Raw genomic sequence first — 22,603 nt, 5'->3', positions numbered from 1 at the left:
TTCTTAATTGTTTTTAAATCTCCTTTTCTTTTACCTTATGTTTGAATGATTTTAATGGTTTTATGTGAAGCACTTTGAATTACCTTGTTGTTGAAATGCGCCGTACAAATAGACTCGCCTTGCATGTAAACAAAATCAAACAAACATGTTGAACCTGGCTTTATCCAATGTTCAGATTTCTGTTCCGGTTTATTTTTGGAACAAAACAAACAAAAGCCTCAGCATGTTGAATTTAATGACTTTTATTCTGTAGGCACTTCCAATTCACACAAAGAAAAAACAATGTTGGAAAAACTAAAGGTTAAGTCACATCCTCTCCATCATTATGTTCACCTCTTTTTTTTTTTTTAATACAGAACAAAAGCAGCGCCGCCTCACATTTCTCACAAGCGTTCAAGTGAAAGGCAGCCGTGTCACACAGCTGTAGAAACCAAACCTCTCTGAGGACACAGGGATCTGCACCACCACAGCAAACAACAGGAGCGGATCAATTAAGTCTAAGCTTTGTGTCGGCTGCTGAAGCGTCCTCGAGCCTGAATCCCTGTGGGATCATCTGCAGCTAAACCCCGACTTCTGACCTCCTACTGGGACAGAAGCGCTGCGTTCCCATGGTCAGTGTTCTTATTTAATTCACATAATGCTGGAGACGTAAAGGCTCTGTGAAAACTCGTTTGGTGGCTTCCTGCAGCAGCTCAACTGAAAGAGTTACGCAGAACAGACTGTGTTCTTCTCGTGAAAGGGTTTGTTTTTAGATTTAAAGAGGGAGCCGTGACTTTAGGGTACTTTAAGGTATATTTATCTAAATGCAGTAGACGCATCTTAATCCATTACTGGCTCACCTGGTCTCCCGTCAGCAGCATGCAACAACGTACAGAGACAAGGGAAAGCAAGAACCACGAAAAAAAAGGGGACAGGCGTGTGAAGAGAAGCAGCTTTTAGCTCCTCAGTGCTACAGCGAGGGAATGAGAGAAGGAGGGGCCGAATGTACAGGACGAGATCATCATCGTCGTCGTCATTATAATAATTATAATAATTATACAGGCGAGAGGTTTCACTCTCCTTCAGGAGCTCTTGTCTTCAAAGTAGGTCTGTTCGATGCGTCTGCAGAAGGACAGCAGGTTGCTGTAGCTCTTGATCCTCTCTGCCAGCTCAGTGCTGGTCAGCCTGGTGGTCAGTATGGTGAAGAGGTGACCGAACACCAGCGCATCCAGTTCTGTGGGCCTGCAACACACACACACACACACACACACACGTTTTTTTTTTTTACATGCTGCTGCTGCTGCAGGGTGAGATCTCTCTCCAAAAAGTGGAGCCAGAACATCTGGATCGCCCCCTGGTGGCCGGCTGTTAGTTTTAAGAAGCACTTGATTTATATGCAGAGGAGCTTTCTCATCGTTTTAAAAAAAAACATCAATATCGCAGTCAATCGTGTTAATTTAATTATGGAAAAGCTAAAAAAAAAATCATGATTGATTTATGATGGGATTAATTGCGCAGCTCCACTTCCCTCACTCAGCGGTAAATGAGGAATCTGAACTGAAAGGTTAGAAGACGCCGAGGCATTAACAATTAGGACATTACAGAAATAAAATGGCTGCATTTCTTTTTTTATCCTTGGTTTAAATGCGTTGATACATAACAAGGGGGTCGTTACAGTGTTACACCACAAGGTGGTGCTACAGAAACAGCTGTCAGATGCTTTTTTTGAACCATATGAGATCAGCAAAAGAGGAAAAATCTGCAGAGCAGTACTGACGTTTTCCCCTCCGTCTCTAGTCCATGTTCTGTTATTAAGCTGCTATGAGACATATCAGAGACACACACACACACACACACACACACACACACACACGCGCTGACAGAGAGACACCTACTGCTTATTAAAGAAGTACGGTTGTGTTCCCAGCCGCTGGGAGAGAGCCTGGCAGCACTGACTCACATCCTCGTAAACCTGAAACACACGAGCGGACAAGACAGGTTGTTTTATTTATGTCAATTCTGTGAAATTGTAAAATAAAATAATAACACGAGAACGGTGGGTGTCGGGCGGCCGCTGACCTGCTCCAGGGTTTTCCCGCCCCAGCCGACGGCGTTCATCTTCCTGCGAACCTCCCACTGCTTCTGATAGGCGAGGATGTTACTGAGAGGCCACGAGTACGGACTGCTGTATCTGGGGCGCGAGATCTACACAAAACACACACACACACACACACACACACACACACACACACACACACACACACACACACACACACACGCGTGATTAAAAGGCAGTGAATAATCACTTTCAAATCTTTTATTCTAAAGATGAATATACACACCTCGGCAGCCGTAGCGTCGTCACACCACTGGATGTACAACTGTAGAGACGAGACAAGACGAGATATTATCCAAAAACACTGATCAGCTGTGTGTTTAAATGCCTGAGAGTGAGTGTGTGTGTGTGTGTGTGTGTGTGTGTACCTCAGCAGTAAGCAGCATGTTGTTGACCAGCTCCATGTACGCTTTCATTTCAGCTCTCTGAACATCCTCTAAGCCATCGCTCAGAGAATTACCCTGAGAACCCAAACACACACACACACACACACACACACACACACACACACACACACACACACGCTTCTCATCATAAATCAATTCTATTTTTCTAACGAATAAAACAATAAGAATCAATAACTGTGACGTCCGTGTGACACACCTTAGCTTTAGTGAACTGCACTATCGGCCCGAGTTCTGACACCACCTGGTTCCCTACGTGGATGAAGGGAATCTTCCCTACGGAGAGACACAGAAGTGTACTGCAGGTTACAGAGCAACGCCAATAGGAACAACAGAAACTGAACAATATGGACAACTGAACTCCCGTCTGCAGCAGCACGCGTACTAACCAGAAGGTGACATGTATTCAGCGTTTGCTCTGCAAACCACCTGCACCGGTAGACCGCACATCCTGAGGTAGGCCTGCACAGGAGGAGGGAAACAGGGACAGGGTCCATTAGAGCTGAAGCACGGTCCATTCAGCTTTTTATGTCACCTATCAAGTAACATACATATTACGCTCGCTTATGTATATATCTGTTGAAGAGAAACTAACCTGAACAGCAAGAGATGAGGCGCAGTCTGACAGCAGAATCTGATCCTCTGTTAAAATAATGAATGAAATGAAATGTAAACGACGACTCTAATATCCACACCTCTGTAGCAGAGAGTCATATTGTTTCTCCATTTCACTCACCCTTCAGCGGTTGGTACAAGGTGGCAGATTCAGGCCAAGGCTCAGCAGCTGTCAGGTGTCAAACAGACACACACACACACACACACACACACACACACACACACACACACACACACCTTATCAAAGTGGTGTACTTCTGACGAGTTAACTGTTAGTGTTATTCTAGTTAATTGTATGATGCTTCCTGAATTAAATCTAACTGTACACTAACAGACACTACACTGTATATCTCCCATGTTTTAGCTTAGCTTTGATTCCAGTTCATTTCAGACATTCAACGTTAATAAACGTGCTAATCGGACGAATATGAATAACGGAAATCCTGCCGACAGCAGGTTGACGTCTCAGCAACAACTCAGGAGGCTTCACGTCAATGCTGGCCGTGTGTAAAAGGTACAAAAACACTTCAGTGAAGTGTTGGTATATTTAATTTAATTCCACACAACCAACGTTACTCTGTCTGTATACATAATATCTGTGGTTATTGTGGATTTTTTACTTATTTTATATTCTTATTCATAATACGTGTTTACTATGTCTCTTGTTTGCACTATACTGTGTGTGTGTGTGTGTGTGTGTGTGTGTGTGTGTGTGTGTGTGTGTGTGTGTATATATATATATATATATTACCACTATGCTGCTGTAATCCTGTAAATGTCCCCACTTCGGGACTAATAAAAGGATTATCTTATTTTAAAATCCAAGATGGCGCGTAACTTCTTCCCTCTCCAAAAAAGGAGTTCTGTTCTGTAGCACTGTGGCTCACTACTGCCGCTGGTGGCTGTAAGCTATATTACAACACCGCTATGGCTCCACGTCATTATTGCAGCAGTATAGCTTCCGACCACCAGCGGCAGCACTGAGCGGACCAGTGGCGCGAGCAGCACTCCGAGGTTGAGCGAGAGGAAGACGTTATTCGCCATCTTGGCTCTTACTATGGCGGTTTACGTTAACGTTAACTAGTCGCTCTTCATTAAGGTAAAGTCGTGTTTTTGTAATTCGGATCCAAGGCTGTCATCGACGTGAATCCACCTGAACTGTCGCTGCTTGAATTTGCTCTCCTTTGCTTGGGTTTGTATTTTAACATTAACGTGATAAACAACTTTATTAGCGTTATAAAACATAACATATTTGCGACACTTAGCTAGCCATTTGGGACACGTAGCTTGTGCGAAAGTGCTGTATGAGAGCTAGGCTAACCACCAAGCTAGTCTTTGCTACCGTTACACAAATAGAGTGGACCAGCACCGTCATCGTTACAGTTACAATTCAACAGTCCTGCTACGTTGAACGACAATGTCCACTCGTGTTTTAACCACTACTACTAAACTGCTACAAGGCTGTAAACGTTAGCTGATGCTAGCTGGCTAAAGCTAGGTTAATAGACAATAATAGAAGCACTGGGCAAAGTCAACACGTTTACCTGCCATCTGCGACACGAAGGCCTCTGCCGCAAGAGACATTGCGATGCTTGTAAAAATCCTTTATTGCTAAATAGTAATTATGGTTAAAGATGAGGTCAAATCCACTGCATGCGAGTGTTAAGGGCAAGTGCTTGTTCTGCAGTCACAGACTGGTCCGCCCGCGATTAAGGTCCCGAGGAGGAACCGTAACTCACAGCGTTTAGTTCCGCTTTACGCCTGAGCTGGACCGTTTCCTCTGTCACTGTGTGTGTATGATTCTCTGACATAGCATAGATATATTTCTATATCATATTAACAAGTATCTGCAGTCGTCGGTGTGGTTACAATGTATACAGGTGGACAACAAATAACAGTAGTGTGAATGGCTGGTTTGTTTGTGTAATTATGCACGGGTGTTTATTGTATTATCGTGCCCTGACACTAATTACATTAAAGTTAATCAAATGTGATCCTAGGTTGTTTTTTTTAATCCTGGGAACATTGCTTTCTTTCTACGTGATGTTCTGACCTGCGTCTCTGTGTATTTCTCTTTGCAGGCTGCAGTACTTCGCGCAACCAGCCGGGGTCGTTCCTGCTTCACCACAGTCGGTCTTCAGAACGGCAGGTTGGTGCGATACACAGCAGCCCTCCATGCAAAACGTCCACCAAGCAACAAACACACACACAATATGATTGCAATACAGAGAATATAAATCACAGTATGCAATCAATAAGACAATAAATGCTGTTTTGTTTTAATTATATTCACACGAAATAGCATTTGTTGCACAGCTGCAACCATGTCAAGTTTATTTGTATTATTTTCATTTGAATAAAATGTCCATTTTTTTAATGAGCATAAACGTTTTTTCATGCTCCTAGAAAATAAAAACCGACTTTCACAAAGTATATAATCATTTAAGTATACACGACATCTGATCTGTGTAATTGTGGTTTCCTGCATTTCCTGCAGCAGAGCAAAACGCGTAAAGTATCCATCACTTCTCTGTGGCGACTGTCTCCAATGTTAAACCTTTTTTAGCGTTTCCTTCAGTGAGTGAGTATTTGACTGGAGGTGCATCTCCAGCATGTGATAGATCCTCCATGTTTATTTGTGTCACTCCTCGTTGGGCCTTTCCTGCAGCATTTAACCGCGTCTCGACCGGATGGCACCAATTAATGTCTCTCTGCACTCATTTCCCTCACATCCCACCACACACACACACACACACACACACACACACACACACACACACACACACACACACACACACACGCGCCATATCTTTCACCTTAAGTAGCCCTGCGCTGTGCGTAAATAATGCGTAAAAGGCGCATGAGACTCTGATTTTTTTTAAACATAAAGAGACGCCGATCGACTATATGCTGTGCTACAATATATGTCTACCGTGTATAAAGCCCATACTCCTTTTAGGCTCCTATATCTCTGTCTTGGCTTAAAGCAGACTGTCGCTCGAGTGATTAAACGTTAAGGATCGCCGTTTATCCCCGTAGCACATTTTAAATCCTCCCACGGGACGAAATCCTCACATTTAGAAAAGCTTCAGTTGAGACATCACGGACTAGATATTTGTCTTGGCTCACCTCAAGTGGCTTCACGCGCTGCTAAATTATGAGCGTGACAAAGATCGTCTATAATGCATCGCTCTGTTAAAAGTGTCGAAAGGCTGTAAAAATGTCTTTGCTTTTCCCAAATATGCCGATGCGTATGAACTCTGTGTTGACATTACAAAGAGATTATTGTCACAGTGGTTTGAATCTTTGTTCAAAGATTAATATTGCCAATTTTTCTTACATTCATAAAACATGTTGGGGGGTGATGGCTACGTCACTTCCCTTGACCCTCTGTCACAATCCTCGTAAAAACCGTCTCACAACATACACTGTGTGTGTGTGTGTGTGTGTGTGTGTGTGTGTGTGTGTGTGTGTGTGTGTGTGAGAAAGAGAGGGATGAGAAGCAGTTTTGCCGTTTGAAACTTTTTATTTTTTATTTTTTTGTCATCGAAGTATTTTATCAAAACATTTTTCACATATAAAAAATTTTGCACGAAGAGATTTTCAAAGATAAACACACACACACACACACACACACACAAAGAACAGATGTTTGCTACAAATAATACAATATGCTTCTAAATAATACAAATACAAAATAAGTACTGGCGTATAGCTATAATAGAAATCAAATAGCATATTGAACTGGAATCAAAGACGGAACATATTCATTGGAAATGCAACATGTACTGTTGTCTCGGTGCTGAATCAAACAACAAACGTCTCACAAAGGTATGTTCGTTCAAACCCTGTAACCCTGAGAAAACACGTTGGATTTACAGTCAGCGTCGTGCGTTCAAAACCTCCACCTCCAATTTGGCTGCTTTTTTTTTTTAATTCTATATTTATTTCCCCGTGCGTACAAATGTACTTTTCCTAAAGTTCATTCATCTTTGGAGATTTAAAAAAAAAAAAAAAATCTGCACGTTATGGCTATACGTATCCTACTAAATATGCATTGTTTTTGGAGGCTCCTCTATGTACAAAATAAAAAAAACATTATTGGTTCAACTGTGCATGTCCGGTCTCCTGTTTATTATTTTTGCCCCCTTTTTTTTTTAAGCGCCAGATTGTGTGAAACAACGTTTTGGTAATGTGCATATTCATAAGTTATTTTTAGGTAGCTACTATAAAACCCTGTATTATGTTTACCCTGTAGAAATAAAAAACCCTGTTTTCTCCAAGAGACACTCTCTCCCCAAACCAATAGGCACCACGCGCCTTTAATATCCTGATTCAGCAATTCCCCTAATTTCTCCAGAGGGATGTCAGACCGTCTACCTAGACGTGTCCTTAAATGTAAGACTCAAAACATTTAGGAATGAATTAAATATCGGAGTGGAGTTGGACGCAACCTCTACACAACAGAAATATTTAAAAACAAAGTAAAAGTTAAGATATAAGTCAAAATACATACGTCCTTTTTGGGACCTGTAATGTAAAGCCGGTAATGTTTAAAGCGTGTTGAGAATAGTTTCGGTCACCCTGGATCAACTTGGCACCATCAGTTTTTGGAGAGTGAAGGTGCCAACATGGCGGCCTCTGACAGCCGACCCCCGCTCGTGTTTTCAGACGGTTATCGCCGCCTTCACGCTGCTGCCGCCGCCGCCGCCGCCGCTGCTGCTGTTGTTGTTATTGCTGTCCGTCGCTTTCTTGTTTTTGCTCCTTCCTTTGGTGTTCGGCAGCTTGTTGTCCTTCTTCCAGCGCATGCGCCGGTTCTGGAACCACACCTTCACCTGCCTCTCGGACAGGCAGAGCGTGTGGGCCACCTCGACGCGGCGGCGGCGCGTGAGGTAGCGGCTGAAGTGGAACTCCTTCTCGAGCTCCAGAACCTGCGGGCGCGTGTAGGCCGTCCGTAGTCGCTTTGGTTCCGGGCCCACGTGGTTCGGATTCACTGTAAAAAAATAACATAATAATAAATAAATTCAGTGACAGAGAATTGAAGGGAGATCTTTTATTTAGATTTTATTTAATTTATTTACATTTTATTTCATTTGTTTACATTTTATTTTATTTTGTTTAACTCATATATTTTTTTCAATGGCTTACAACTTAAGTTAAGCTAAATAATTAAACATAAATAGTATTGAGTTAGCCTGCAGACTAGCATTTTAAAATTACAAGTAACTATATAGAACAGTTATTGTCATGTGGTCATTTTAAATGTTAATCTTTGTTTGTGGTTGAGGTCCAACATGCTATTTAAACTTTCTTTTAATTTGCAGCTTTTTGTTTTGTGTCAGCTGCAACGTTGCACACCAGAGACGCACGCACGCACGCACACACAGCCATATGCACACACATGCGCACACACACACACGCACACACATGCACAAACGTGCGCTTTGGCAGGGCCATAAAACTTTATAGGGGTTGTAATTCTTCCTGACCCTCACTGAGATCATAAATAACTCGACAACAAAAAAAACGGTGCTCACAAATGGACAAAACACTAGAAAGAAAGAGGGAGAGAGAAAGAGGGAGAGAGAGAGAGAGAGCCTGGCAGACAAACAAAAAAACATAAACATGGGAATCAGGAAAACTGAAATGCTGCAGAAATCAAAGTAAGAGAGAATTAGAGCTCTAAAAAGAGAGAGATGAGAATCCCCCGGCTGTCTCACCATGAGCGATGTGCACTTTCTTCATCCACGGGTAGACAACAATAGGCGGCTTGTCCTTTCCCTGGCAGGCCATTTTCCTCTGCACCTGAGCGGGCTTTGCACAGGTCATCCAGGCCTGGCACTGCAGGTCAGCCACGGGGAACCTCGACTCCTTCCCGGCGGCGTCCGTCTCTCTGTAGCCGCGAAAGGGCGCAGCCTCGTGCTGCGAGTGGTCCTCTCCATCCTCCCGGCGGTGGTGCCCCTGCGAAGAGTGGTAGCCGGTTTGTTGTGGTGTGTACGGAGGCGGAGGGGGCTGCACGGGCTGATAGCCCCCTACATAACTACCACTGTCCTGGGGGCTGTTGTAATACCCCCCTTGGTCACTAAAATTACTGTAATCTTCTTCACAAGGCGGGAACTGCGGCTCAGCATATTTACAGCTCACCACGTAGGACTCCATGATTGATTTATAGCGAGGCTGGTAGGAGAATACTAATTTTTCTTTCTCTCCCCTCTCTCTGTCTCTTTTTCCCCCCTCTGGCATCAAGCCATCCTGCGGCTGTCAAATAGACGGACGGCCGCGCGGGCCACGTGACCCTGCGGCCAGCCAATGAGAGAGGCCACTACGGGTTGTTTATGTCAGACGTAATGGGATAATTTGAAAGGGGGGGGGGGGTTCATTATAGGACTAATGAAGTTTTGTTGGCAGGGGGGGAATGGTTAAGAATAGATGTTTGTGGACTTAACGTTAGGAATCATTTACCATGAAGAGTAATTATTTATCTGTGTTATATATATTTTTATCTTTCTATCCATCTATCTATCCATTTATCCATCTATCCATCCATCTATCCATCTATCTATCCATCTCTAATTGTCCCCTCCCCACCCCCTCCCACACACACACAGCACCTATTGAAAACGAGCGCGGACTGTAGATTTATGACTTTTAGCTGACTGACTTTTACCCCCCCCCCCCCCCACACACACACACACACAGATGGCCGGAGCTGAAAAATTAATCTTGGACCATATTGAGGGACCCGCGCGGGGCCATATTTGGCCTTGTGGCGGGTCAAAAGGATGGACAACAAAACACACGGCCGGTCAGAAAGGGGCCTCCAGTGAGAGAATGAGATAAAAGGTTCCCAGACAGTGACTAGTAGTTGGCTTTGTTAGGCCGGGAGGTCAGCCCGAGGTGTCCCGTTCACCACCACCACCACCTCCACCACCGCGGCTTTTAAATGCATTGCTTGGCTTTTAAAAAAAATGATGCGAAAAGCCAGCTGAACGAGAGAAAAAAACAACGCGACAGGGCTGAAAAATGAACGCGAATTACGCGGAATCTCAAATCGAAAAAAACGTGAAGGAGATAAGTGAGAATATGCTAAATGGAAGCCCTCACACGGAGAGAAAGAGGGGGGGGGGGTTGTATTCTGTGTGCAACTCATGCGTGAATATCTCTCGCTATAAATGACACAAAATGATGAAAAATCATGTTTGCGCCATAAATCCGCGTTTTATCGTCCAGGCTCTCGGGGGGATCTCTTCTCTGTCTGCAGCAGCAGCAGCTGCTCTTTAGGGATGGAGGTGTGATGCTGCAGCCAGAAAGCTCTTAATAATAAGTGCTGCGATGTGCTATTACTTCTGCCTAATATACCCTGTAATACCGTAATAAAGAGAGCAGGGAGGAAAATGATTTTTTTTGCTTGGCCGAGGCATTAAAAGCAGCTCACGCGGAGGGTGTGGACGGTTATGAGTCTGAGTCATTTGTTAGCGCTTAATGAAATGACTTATAAAGCAGATAAATGTCACTTTCTCTTGTGGTTTCGTAGGAGGTGGTGGACTAGTAGTATTCTAAGCACGCAGACAAACGCTTCTTTTAAACATGAAACCATCTGAATGAGTCCTAAATAACTTCCACCGAGATGCCTTTGAGCAAAGCACTTGTACGCCACACTTTGCCATGGGAAGTAAAAGGTTTATTTTTCATTTCACATTCTTTTTTTTCAGCTTATGTATTATTTAAAGCTTCAATTTCTGACATTTGGCAACATTTAGACAAGATAAAGCAACACTGTTACATTATATATCATCGTTACACATTATCACACTGAACTACACGTATTTCAGAACACCTGTGTACAAACATTTCTTATTTTATTATTGGCCATTGCTGCTTTTTTTTAATATATATATATATATATATATATATATATATATATATATATATATATATATATATATATATATATATATATATATATATTGATATTCCTATAGTTTCCACTTCTTCTGTAGCAGTCCTTTGTCTGTCCAGCTTGTTTTCTTCTATAGCTGCTGTTTCTGTTATCAAGACGGATGCAAAGACTGGAGTCAAATTGCTCGTTAGTGCAATTTTGTGTCCAAAAATGGACACACGAATGCCAACAAATTCAATGTATTTTATTGTGGTGAAAACTGGAGAGGCAACTTTGGATTTGAGGTGCCATCGGTAGTGTGAATGTGGAACAAAAAGCTAAATGAGTGACAAAATGCTTTGGAGGAAGCTGCAGGAGGCGGCGAGCCGTGCTGCGTTCAAGCCCATATTGCTGCTGCAGCCAAATTGATGTCTTAATCAAGACTCAGACTGAGTCGGCCGCACGGGGGAATTAGACCCGCGCGGTAATCACATTCTCCGCACGCGCAAAACCGTCCTGCTCAATTTCAGACGTGGACGCACAACCTAAACTTCTGCCTGAGACCAAACCGGTAGCCTGCGAGGAAAAGCTTGAGTTTGCGCAGTGTGAAGAGAGAGAGAGCAGCGCTATGAAGGCCCTGTTAGCGGTCACCGCTTTCTTTTTGATTTTGATGGATGGTTAGTCGTCGCCCATAGACTCCCCTAGAACCCAATCTGTGACTGAGGCAGCTCCACACACATTCGGTTCTACAGGGTATATATAGGCGAAGGTTCACTTCACGGCTGATGACTTCTTCTTGTTCGCTGACAGAGATTTACACTCCTGTTGTGTTTTTTTTCTTCTTTTATTTGACATGACTCACTGTTCAACCTTTCATTTTTCTTTTTTCTTTTTTTAAAAATGTGCACGTTTTCCACCGCTCAACACGCGCTGCGTCCGTGTCATCGTGCTAATTTATTGAGACCATTAATGGCGCTGGTGTAGCATGTAGCTGTTTGACGTCAATGAATCGTTGAGGACACACCGCGTTTATTCTGATATATATTTAAGTGTAATTTACTGTAAGCAAGCGAGTTATCTGCAGGACCGGCGGCCTCCGTTGTGAACATGTGGATAATGGGTTTAATCATCTGCATGGAGTCTTGTCCGGTAGCTCGGTGAGGGAGAGATTTACAGAATGAAACAGAAGAAGTGGCTTCACTGCACCGGGAAGTAGTCGATTAGTCGACTGATCTGTCCTTTTGGTCGAAAACCGACTAAGATTTCTTTAGTTGATTTTGACTTATTTCTATACGTTCATGAGAACATCTCACTTCTTTGTGGAGGAACTCGAGTTTTAGAGATGTATCGATCAAATCAACGCATCGGCGAGTCGACTAAATCATGAGTTTTAGTCTTTGGTGGAGGAAAGTCCTACAAGTTGATAATGGTACATGAAGAATACAGTATTTACCTGTAATAAGCACCAGCATTAACAGTCCCGGCCACTGTGACACTTGTTTGTAGTTAATCTGTATTCATAATGCATCATTCAGAAGACTTTCTACCCATAGCTATATGTCACAGAGGCGCCCAATGGAAGAATACAGTATTTACCTGTAATAACCACCAGCATTAACAGTCCCAGCCACTGTAACACTTCTTTGTAGTTAAACTATATTCTGAAATACTCTCCATCATAATGCATCATTCAGATGAATTTCTACCCATATGTGGCCAGTGAAAGAATACAGTATTTACCTGTAATAACCACCAGCATTAACGGTCCCAGCCACTGTGACACTTGTTAGTTAAACTATATTCATAATGCATCATTCAGAAGACTTTCTACCCATAGCTATATGTCACAGAGGGAGGCCTTGATGCGCTCGTGGAGTGGATAAAGTTCCACGAGTATAAATAGAACGTAAAAAACAGAGGAAATGATTTGCTTCCATAGAGGAGAACCCTATAAGAGGCCACAGCAGTTGGTCGCTCCACCTTTTTTTTTCCCTCCACAACTTCACCAGCTAGTCGATTTGATAATGCAATAATAATAATGACAGCTGCTAAAGTTTACACCAAACAAGCCACAGACGTGACTCTGCAGCGTTTTCGGACGCGGTGGTGAATTTCCGAACTTGGCCTGCTCTTCAGATCGGACTCGTATGAAGATTACGATGCTTTGGCAGAAACACGACCCCGAGGGGCAAGTCTTGAGTTCCTCATTTAGATGCTGCTGCAGAGCCCCTCTGGCCCCTATAGGCATTTATTATACCTGTCGTCTGCCAGCGGAACCACCGAGACTTTAAACCATAATCTGGCAATCTGCAATGAAAGGCAATTTTACCCAATATGACTGATATCATGCAGTTAGCGTTGTCTCTGTGTACACTGTGTACATATTGAATAAAGGGTGAAATATAGTATGTATTGATTTCTATCCCGCTCTATTCATCAATGCCAAGGCTGAAGGCAACATCTCTCATCTTCTTCTCTCACACCTCATGTCTTTATTCACACACACACACACAGATATAGTATCACTAACATCTCTGACATCTACGTACTTGTGCACATGTGTGTGTTTACTGTATGTTTTTTTTTGGGGGGGGGGGCTCGATGCCATGAGGGATTGTCTGTTTCCAGCTCCGGCCTCGGGCGGTTCTCTTGAGCTCGCGGACTCATTTCTGCTGTTTACGTTTGCTAAATTCCCATGGCGGTCCCAGGATGAGGGGCTGGTGAAAAACCTCCTAAAACCCGTTTGTTGCTCTAAAAGCTGCAGTTGGTTTGGAGTTAGAGGGAGCTAAACTTTATGCAAAGCAAGGGTTTTACTTTGGTGAAAGGTATAAACACACACACAAGAGCTAAAGATTGATTCTCTGGGTGTTTGAATGGGTTGAGTAATGAAAGTAGAGAGACAGAGAGCACATAGCTGCGGATGAAAAGTGGTGGAGGATCTATTCAGTCCAGGACTATTAATCCATGCCTCCACCTAAAAAAAAAAAAAAAAAAGGACTTTGACCTAAAACTTTCATTTTTCACGATGCCTCCAGCCTCCAGCCCTGCTGCTGAATAGGCGTTTTGAATACAGGAATCATTAGCTTAGCACCTTTTCAATGCTCTCTCAAACTGTTGGCGGACTCCTTTTTAGATGCAACAACAACAACGTGTTGGGTTTTTTTTTTTTTTTCCCCCTTCTTCTAAAGAGCATTCTTCTTTTTAAGAATGTAACCTAGCTGCCGACGGGTCGCGAGAGGGTCAATCAGAATCGTTGACCGCTGGTTCACCGTTTCATTAGTCCTCGCGCTGGACAGGGCCCGGGCAGGGGCTCGCGCTTGTGGGGGGGGGGGACCATCCAGAGTTCACGCGGGCCTGCGGGAGTCGCGAGCCCATTGTTACCCTCCCCCCCCCGGTCTCTCCCTCTCATGCCTGCGTGGATTATTGTTGTGCAAAGGGCAGCTTGAAATTAAAGTGTTAAAATGTGAGAAAATGACCATTTTTATATTAAAAAGGTTTCTTTTTAATAGATTTTTTTTCTGCTACGTCGTTAACTGATTTTTCCAGAAGCTGCCGTTTAATCATCCATTTTCAATTATCGGTAACGTATTGATTCCCGTCAGCTCCTGGGCTGTAAATCATGTCATTTTAGCTGAATCTGCTGTTTTTACTTCATATATAGTATTTATAATATAGTGCTGCATAAACACCCCCCATGTTATTATTATAACAGGCCGTTTAGCTCATGTAAAGCAGCTTTCAAACTACATTTTAGACACACTCTCGTGTAGAGTGCCTCTCGTCCCGAGCTGCGACATAAAGCCATTCAGATGTGGCTTTTCTTTCTTTGGGGTCGTTTCACTTTTTCATCTTAGACAGGCTGACCGCCGGCTCACCCCTCCGCCCCCAGCCCGCTGCCGGGTCAAAGCCGAGCTGAGAGCCGCTTTAACCCGGTTTAGACATTAACTGCGACCTCCGGATCGACGCGCACCGTCTCGTGCTGAACCGAGCGGGAGCGAGCGAGCGAGCGAGCAGAAGCCGCGGAGGACGATGAAATCAACACCGACCGCGTTGTCTTTGTGTAGATTACAAAATGAATCGAGACATGTACGCAAAAAGAATGTTTGCAAATTAATGAAATTAAAAGGAATTTAGCCAAAACACATCACCGCTAATGATGGAATTTACAAAGGAAAAAAACCCATAAAATAGTTGAGCTACTGCTAAAAAATAAATTAAAAAAATACACAAGAATGTACTGTTTTTAGTTTCTTTGTCATGTTTTTAGCAGCTGTATTTTGTGGGTCAATGTTGCCTAATGACATTAAATTATCCTTAAATACACCAATGACGTTTAATACAATTAAAATAATCGATTTTAAAAATGTGTAGGTTTTTATAAAGACTAATTTCCACGACCTAATAATTAAAAGAGAGACCAGGCCTGTCGCAAATATATCAATAGCTGCAATTTACGTTTGCGCACAATCCGATGAAATATAGTCGAATTTTTGCCCTCATCTTAGAACCCCGCTGCACCCGAAGTGTCGTCCGCCCCTGACCACTATTTGGTTAAAGGTGATTTAAAGAGATTCATGTCGCTGTTGTTGTGTTCGTCCCCAGCTGTGACTCTAATCCGAATGTCCCCCCGGTCATAAACCGCTGCTGGATCGCTGCTGTTTATGGCCTCCAGAGGAGCACAGATCCAGTTTTAAACATCTCATAACTCCTGATGACTCAAACTGTGCTTACACGCACACACACACACACACACACACACACACACACACACACACACACACACACACACACACGGGAGCAGGAAATCATTCTGCACGTTGGTCTTCAAGTTATTTAAAATTTTAAATTATAAAGTGAAATCTAGCATGTTTTCTGATACAAACAGCTTCATTTCATATTGATTATGTATTATTTAGCCTTATTTAAACATATCATTGTCTCTAAATGATTATGATGTCACAACCCTGAACCTGATAATCCTCAACATATGGAATATGTTTTAGCCACTTCAGAAATGAAAGTACAAACTGTATGCCCACTAAAGAACACACATGCTGCGGGACAAGCACACACACACACACACACACACACACACACACACACACACACACACACACACACACACACTGTTTCACGCTGGTCTTCGTAAATACGTTACACAGACCTCTACGTTAATTAACTATGAAAAAATAGAAGAAACAAAGAGAATCACGTGGAACTGATATTTGGCATCACTCACAGAATATCACACCACTGGAATATATCTGATATAAAAAATATTTAAACCTAATTGAAAACTGAATGTTTTATATATTTTTTAGGATCTTAAAATAACCCTAAAATGATTTACTCCTCTGGAGTTTTATTCTGATTTATTTTAATACATATTATTTGATTTAAAAGACAACACGAGCTGAATATCTAAAGTGAAACCGTCTTACCACCGAAACACGCCGTGAAAAGTGAGTGAATTTGAAGTCCGATTGTCCGGCACAATGTGAGCCTTTCAGCCCGAACTACCGTCTTCTAATATCACCGTATATGTTGGACTACAGGTGGATCTCTGGACCCCCTTCACTCACGTAAACAAGGGCCTTTGGGGGCTCCCACCCACCCACCCACCCACCCACCCACCCAACCTCCACCTCCACCTCCATCTGCCCCCCCCTTACCCTTTTACAGTCATAACTTCATTTCTGTGCCAAATATGAAAACAAGACGCACTTACTGTTCCGTTCTAATCTCGCGTTATTACGCGGAGGCTCTTGACCGTAAAGTCCCGTCGGAGCGGATCGAAGCTGATTATCGGAGCCGTCTCCGGTGCTCCTCTCTGCGACACAAAGAGCATTCTGTTGATTTCGGACAAATATCGGCTTCCAATCCCATCTGGCCGCCTGTCGGCTATTCTCTCTGAGTTATATTTTGGGGCTTGTCAAACCGCCGGCAATAAAACACACTTTATTACCGTCACGTGCTCCGGTTTTTTTCCTTTTTTTTTTTTTTTTTTTTTTTTTTTTTTTTTTTTTTTTTGCTGCTCCCACGCGGGTTCATAAATTATTAGTCCCTGCACCGAGAACCACTTTATTCGATAATGGCGCCAAAGAAAAAAAAAAACCGCTTAAATCTCTGGGGGTTTCGTGCTGTTAAGAGATTAGAAGATAATGCGTTTTGTGGTCATTTTAATTCACACAGAGGGGTCGCAATGCATTTTAATCCTATTTTCATCCTTATTTCTATAGCTTCTATAGTTTTTCTTCTTTTGAAGATGCCTAAAAAAATGAGTTTACTTTGTATTTGTGTGTGTTTAATAAAAATATTGCCCCCCTGTGATATAATTGGTGCTTTTGTTTGTAACGGCAATTGAAGGCAACACTTCCTCCTTAAAGACATCGTGTTCGCCTTGTGTGATCGGTGTAAAATGCGTGCGTAAACATTGCATCGTGTGCGTAAACACGGAGAGTCCGCATGCCGTCACCTTGTTGAGACCCCCGTGCGCGGGGGGTTTTCACTGCGGTCCTTTCCTCCACAACACGCAGAGACTAAAGGCCGTGCGCATTTTTCCGGATGTTTCTGGAATGTTGTTTGGAACGTTTGTTTCCTGCTTTGATTTCCGTAAATGGGGGAGCCATAAAACCATAAACTGGCTCTGTGAAAACAGACGGGTGTGTGTGTGTGTGTGTGTGTGTGTGTGTGTGTGTGTGTGTGTGTGTGTGTGTGTGTGTGTGTCCTTGGCAGCTATGCGGCTACTTTAGTGTCAAAACAAACCAAAAGTTAGGCCTGCATGTAGGACATCTTCATAAGGAAATACATCGACTTTACTTCATGATGCGTTTATAATAAGAAGCACAGTAATAATAATATGCATAATAATAGTAATAATGTAAATAAGAATTTGGTTTAATTAAGGCATATATATTCAGCCAACTGTCTACAGAAAAAAAAATAAAAAAAATAAAAGTATATATATATATATATATATATATATATATATATATATATATATTTCATATGCAGCAAAAAGAAAAACGGCATTTTTTTCGCTTTTTTCAATCAGGTTTTAGTTTTGATTCATTCTTTTTTTTTTTTAAAGAAATGTTGGAGTATATCTCCAAAATGTTCATCAACCGTATAGCAGTTATTGAACTTATTAATGACGCAGGTTATTGCACGTGTCAAAGACGTCCAACGCTCGAGACGCGTAAGAGTCCGTTCACTTTCTCTTGTTCCGTTTCATTAACAGAGTGGAGCCACTTGGACCCGTGATTTATAGCGCCTCGGCTTTGGCGTCCTGCCGAATAACGCCTCCGAGCAGCTGCGGCATAAAGTCCCGGGACGGCAGAGCCGGACCAGGTCGCTCTGCTCGAGGTGCATTCAAGGTAACTGGGAGAAGAGAATCTTCATGACCCCCCTCCTTAAAGCTAAATGATGGTGGCGTTACAGTTGTACGTACCGGGGGTTGATGAAGCTCGACTACTGATGCCGTGTGGAGACCATGTCAGACGTGAACCTGTAGCGCCCTCTAGTGTTCAAACAGAGACACTACAGACCAGCTGCGGCCCCTGCAGCAGATCTGCAGTCACATCTAAAGATGTTTTATTTTTTTATTTCTATTAATTATTAGGATTTTGTTGATAGATGATGACGACGTAGCATATTGTATGAGGAGCGTATTGTTCTTTATTGATCCAGAATATTGGAATTAATCAGCTTCTTGCAGATCTGCGTTTATGATGCAAGTTAAGAAATACATCATTTATCAGTTAAGAAAATATTAAATGATAAGTGTGCAGCTTTGAGAGGCTTGTCTTTTTGAGTCATTCTCTCCATGTGCACGCTCCACTTATTCCCGTACGTCTATCGCCCCCTGGTGGCTGATAATAGCAATGGCACTCTTGGCCTAAAATCCATTTAAAAATTAAAAATAGGATGCAATCACCAGTTTATCCAAAGTACCGCTCCAAATTCAAAGCCACACAATCAAAAATGTTACCATGCAACAACAACAACAACAACATGCGTATTATATCTCTGCATATTTGTAATAATCTTTGTGTTTAATCCCAAAGAAGTCACTTTGTGAAACAGGCCGTCAGTCAATCATTGTTGATAATTTGCTTATACGTTCTTTTATTATTTTGTTACCTGTATCAGAAGATGAAGGCCATCTGCTTCACGTCACTGCTGCAGCTCTGCACGTCCTGATAAAAAAAAAAGACAAGACGCACGCCATCAGTGAAATGCATAAGAAAAGAGCTTCCTATGAACGAACGATCAGCATCGATCCGCTGGGTTTCTGTAGTAGAAACAGTGAAATCAGTCTGTAGGGACAAACCTGCAGGTCCACTTCTTTTCTGTAAATGTGCGTCTGCATCTCACATCTTCTGCAGCATCCTGCAGGGACGGAGACAGAAGAACATGTCCTATAATTTACTGACATAAAACCACAAAGTGGTCTCTGTAGGTGTCTGTCTCTGTCTGTCTGTCTGCCTCTCTAATTTAATGTTTGTCTCCAGTCTCTGCGTCACTGTCTCCTTTTGTCTCTTTGTTTCTCTCTCACACACACACACACACACACACACACACACATGGACACATAAACGCACACACACACACACACACACACACACACACTCTCTCTCCCTGCTGCATTGCAGTAGGTTGTAAATTGTGAGTGCCAGCTGAGCTTGAGTGAGCAGCACCAGTGAAATACTGTCTTTGTTTCTCTCTATCTTTCACACCCCGCCTGCTGCACTCGTGAAGAAAAAGAGAAATGTAAGATCCCCAGGAAAAAAAAGAAAAAAAAAGGGAGACAAATACTGTCTCTTTTGTCTCTGTGACGTTCAGGCTGCCCTCATAAAAAAAAAAAAAAAAAAAAGAGAGAAGAAGAACATGAATGAAAACAAAACCGCAGAGGAAGAAGAGGCTTCCTTCTGTCCATCTGTCCCAACAGTTTTTATGGAGGAGGAGAAGGAGGAGAAATTCAGGATGTTTCACTGAGGCCCTCGAGCAAAATTCACAGGAAAGCATTTCGAAGAAAGGGACAGAGCCGAGACGTTAAAGGGAAACGTTTTCCTAGAAGGACGATCCCACATGTCCGTTTTCAAGTCTTTTCTTGTTTGAAATGGGGAGAATAAGACCAGCTGAAGGACACTCAGAAAGCCACTTTCTGTGATGAACCACATATCAAAAGATACAACACCTGCATATCTTTGAAGATAGCTGAATACATTTAAAAAAATCACAGCGTGTCTTAGTGAGGACGGCTCAGGTCCTCATATCAGCTTCTGCAGCCTCAAACCATTTAGAGTAGAAGTGTTCTTCCTGCTTTCACCACGTCTGCTAGCTTGTGACTTGTCCTTTAAATTATATATATCTATATATCTATATATATGATATACAGTTTCTGTATCTGGACTGGTGTAAAATCAAATATTATGATGTTATTTAACTATAGAAGAATCATGAAAGGAGCTGCTCCCTCTTGTCTTCGTCTTGCAACCCTTTTAGTCGTTAACAGTTCAACAAGAGTCCTGATTCCTGTGTCTCTAAATATGCAATATATATATATATATATATATATATATATATATATATATATATATATATATATATATATATATATATATATATATATAGATGAATTATGTTCAAATGCAACTACTTTAGTTTGATGTTCTGGTGAAAAAGACATGTTGTGATAGACTCTACTGTATCATCACAAATTCAGATTTTCTGTAATATTTTGCAGTCCATTGTAAAAAAAAAAACAGCTTAATAAGTTAAAGCTATATGCAACATCCGGGACATTAAGAACACAGTTAAGTCCACACACACACACACACACACACACACACACACACACACACACACACACACACACACACACACACGCATAGAGGAGCAGTGATTGGATATCCACGGTACCTGATGTGAGCAGCCTCTGGACTCCATTTTCCTCCGCAGCATCCTGACAGCAACACAACAGAAGCAGAACACAAAATGAAAACAAGTCAAAGCATCCAGACCCGGAATGAGTGGAAGACGAGTCTGTAGACGGAAGCGGAAACATGCAGAACGAATCTACCTGCGCAGCTTCTTCCGCCCGTTTCTCTCTCTTTCGCTATGAAACGTTGTTTTAAACCTGATAAACGTAAACGTGACACGTCTGTTCTGCACCTGTTCACTTTAAAACGTCACTTTAACGAATAAATGAGACAAACATGCATTTAGACATCGCTGAGAGGTTCAAATTTAAAACAAGAGCGTAGAGAGAAAGCGTCCATGGAGGCGCGCGGGTGCCGAGGACGCAGCTCTGGGCTATACCGAGAGCGCGCGCGAGGAGGTTGCCCGTCAAGGAAGCCACGCACTGCGCACGCGCACGCGTAAACCGATCGCGGCCAATGGCTTGCGGTGTTGCGTCGTAAAAAAAATGGTTTTATGACCTGTGTGAGGGTAAGTTATCGTGCAGACAGAAAGAGGGAATTTGTGGCATCTGCACTCTAGAGAAAGCTGTGTTTCCACACACACACACACACACACACACACACACACACACACACACACACACACACACACGTAAGTGAAGCCAAAGGCCTCCGATCCAGTTTGCATTTTTTATTGGTGACAAAGAAAAAGAAAACGGTTTTTTTTAAACGTCATTTGTGTGAAATGTAGCCCGAATTAATGGTAAAAAATCTGGAGTGCATTTCAATGCTACACGAGCCCAAAAATGTTGTTTTTTCATGTTCCGTTTTGAGATTTTTCTCTATTTCTCTTCCATAATTTCTCTTCTTTCAGACCAGTAAAAAAGAAAACATCCAAAATACACATTTAGGTCTTTATTTCGCAACTTTGTCTGTTTGCGTCTGTGTGTTTCTCCTAAATTCACCAATAGTTACCATCACACAATGCTCATTTGCATATTGAAAACAAGAATAATCATCTTAATGTGAGTGATGAGCTGGTGACGTGTCATGGTGGTATCTATGAGTTCATTCTAAATGTCTGGACTTTAACTGAACGTCTCTTTAAAGGACGTTTTCCTCTAAATGTTCTCAGACTCTGATCCAGAAATCTCCTCTTCAGCAGCTCTGACATCCACCAAACTTCACACCTTCATTCCTCTCTGAGTCCTGAAGCTTTCTACAGCATCCAGAGACTCATTTATACTACATCTTATTACTAAAAACATGGAAAATATGGATTTTAAATGGCTGTATTTTCTGATTTATTGAGAGATACAAAGAGATATAAACATTCCCTCAAGTCAAAACCTTTGACTCTAATATGTCAACAGTCCAATGTTCCCTTTTCTGTAAATGTATGCACATATTTACTAAGATTATTCCTCATTTGCATACTTAAACATAACATTTACAGACAACCTGTAATATATAAACTAGCAGCCTTAATGTACATGTGATGTCTGTTGTTTCGTTAAACACCTGCAGTGTCTCCTGTCTCGTGAGGAAGCGTTCCATCTCTTCTCTCCTGCAGCCACACTTCCCTCTGCGTATTTGTCACTTTGTCACATTTGGCTCCCCGAGCAGAGGAAAGACACTCCTCACACACTGCTCACACACGGCTCACACACGGCTCACACACGGCTCA

The 22,603-nt window shown here is 42.4% G+C and overlaps 2 protein-coding genes and 1 long non-coding RNA gene across 3 annotated transcripts; 1 reads left to right on the top strand and 2 right to left on the bottom strand.

Moving 5' to 3' along the window:
* Window positions 1-226: 226 nt before the first annotated feature.
* On the bottom strand, window positions 227-4,816 carry mtx2 (metaxin 2). The gene is made up of 10 exons (XM_068712965.1): window positions 4,659-4,816; window positions 3,236-3,283; window positions 3,095-3,141; window positions 2,889-2,961; window positions 2,699-2,775; window positions 2,464-2,556; window positions 2,322-2,360; window positions 2,059-2,184; window positions 1,875-1,951; window positions 227-1,221 (listed from the first exon to the last, which is right to left on the bottom strand). Exons 1-10 carry the CDS (start codon window positions 4,696-4,698, stop codon window positions 1,062-1,064), a joined length of 780 nt encoding a protein of 259 aa, XP_068569066.1. The 5' UTR covers window positions 4,699-4,816; the 3' UTR covers window positions 227-1,061.
* LOC137874327 (uncharacterized) lies at window positions 4,190-18,639 on the top strand. Its single transcript, XR_011103287.1, has 3 exons — window positions 4,190-4,306; window positions 5,196-5,263; window positions 18,234-18,639. It is a non-coding gene; the product is annotated as an uncharacterized lncRNA (long non-coding RNA).
* On the bottom strand, window positions 6,631-9,357 carry LOC137874324 (homeobox protein Hox-D4b-like). The gene is made up of 2 exons (XM_068712964.1): window positions 8,835-9,357; window positions 6,631-8,107 (listed from the first exon to the last, which is right to left on the bottom strand). The coding sequence occupies exons 1-2, from the start codon at window positions 9,355-9,357 to the stop codon at window positions 7,782-7,784; spliced, it is 849 nt and encodes a 282-aa protein (XP_068569065.1). The 3' UTR covers window positions 6,631-7,781.
* Window positions 18,640-22,603: the final 3,964 nt, after the last annotated feature.

This window comes from Cebidichthys violaceus, unplaced genomic scaffold, assembly GCF_023349555.1.
Source record: "Cebidichthys violaceus isolate CVI_PGR_0920_01 unplaced genomic scaffold, fCebVio1.0.p SCAF_187, whole genome shotgun sequence".
Taxonomy (NCBI): Eukaryota; Metazoa; Chordata; class Actinopteri; order Perciformes; family Stichaeidae; genus Cebidichthys; species Cebidichthys violaceus.
This window is presented reverse-complemented; position numbering and strand designations above follow the sequence as displayed.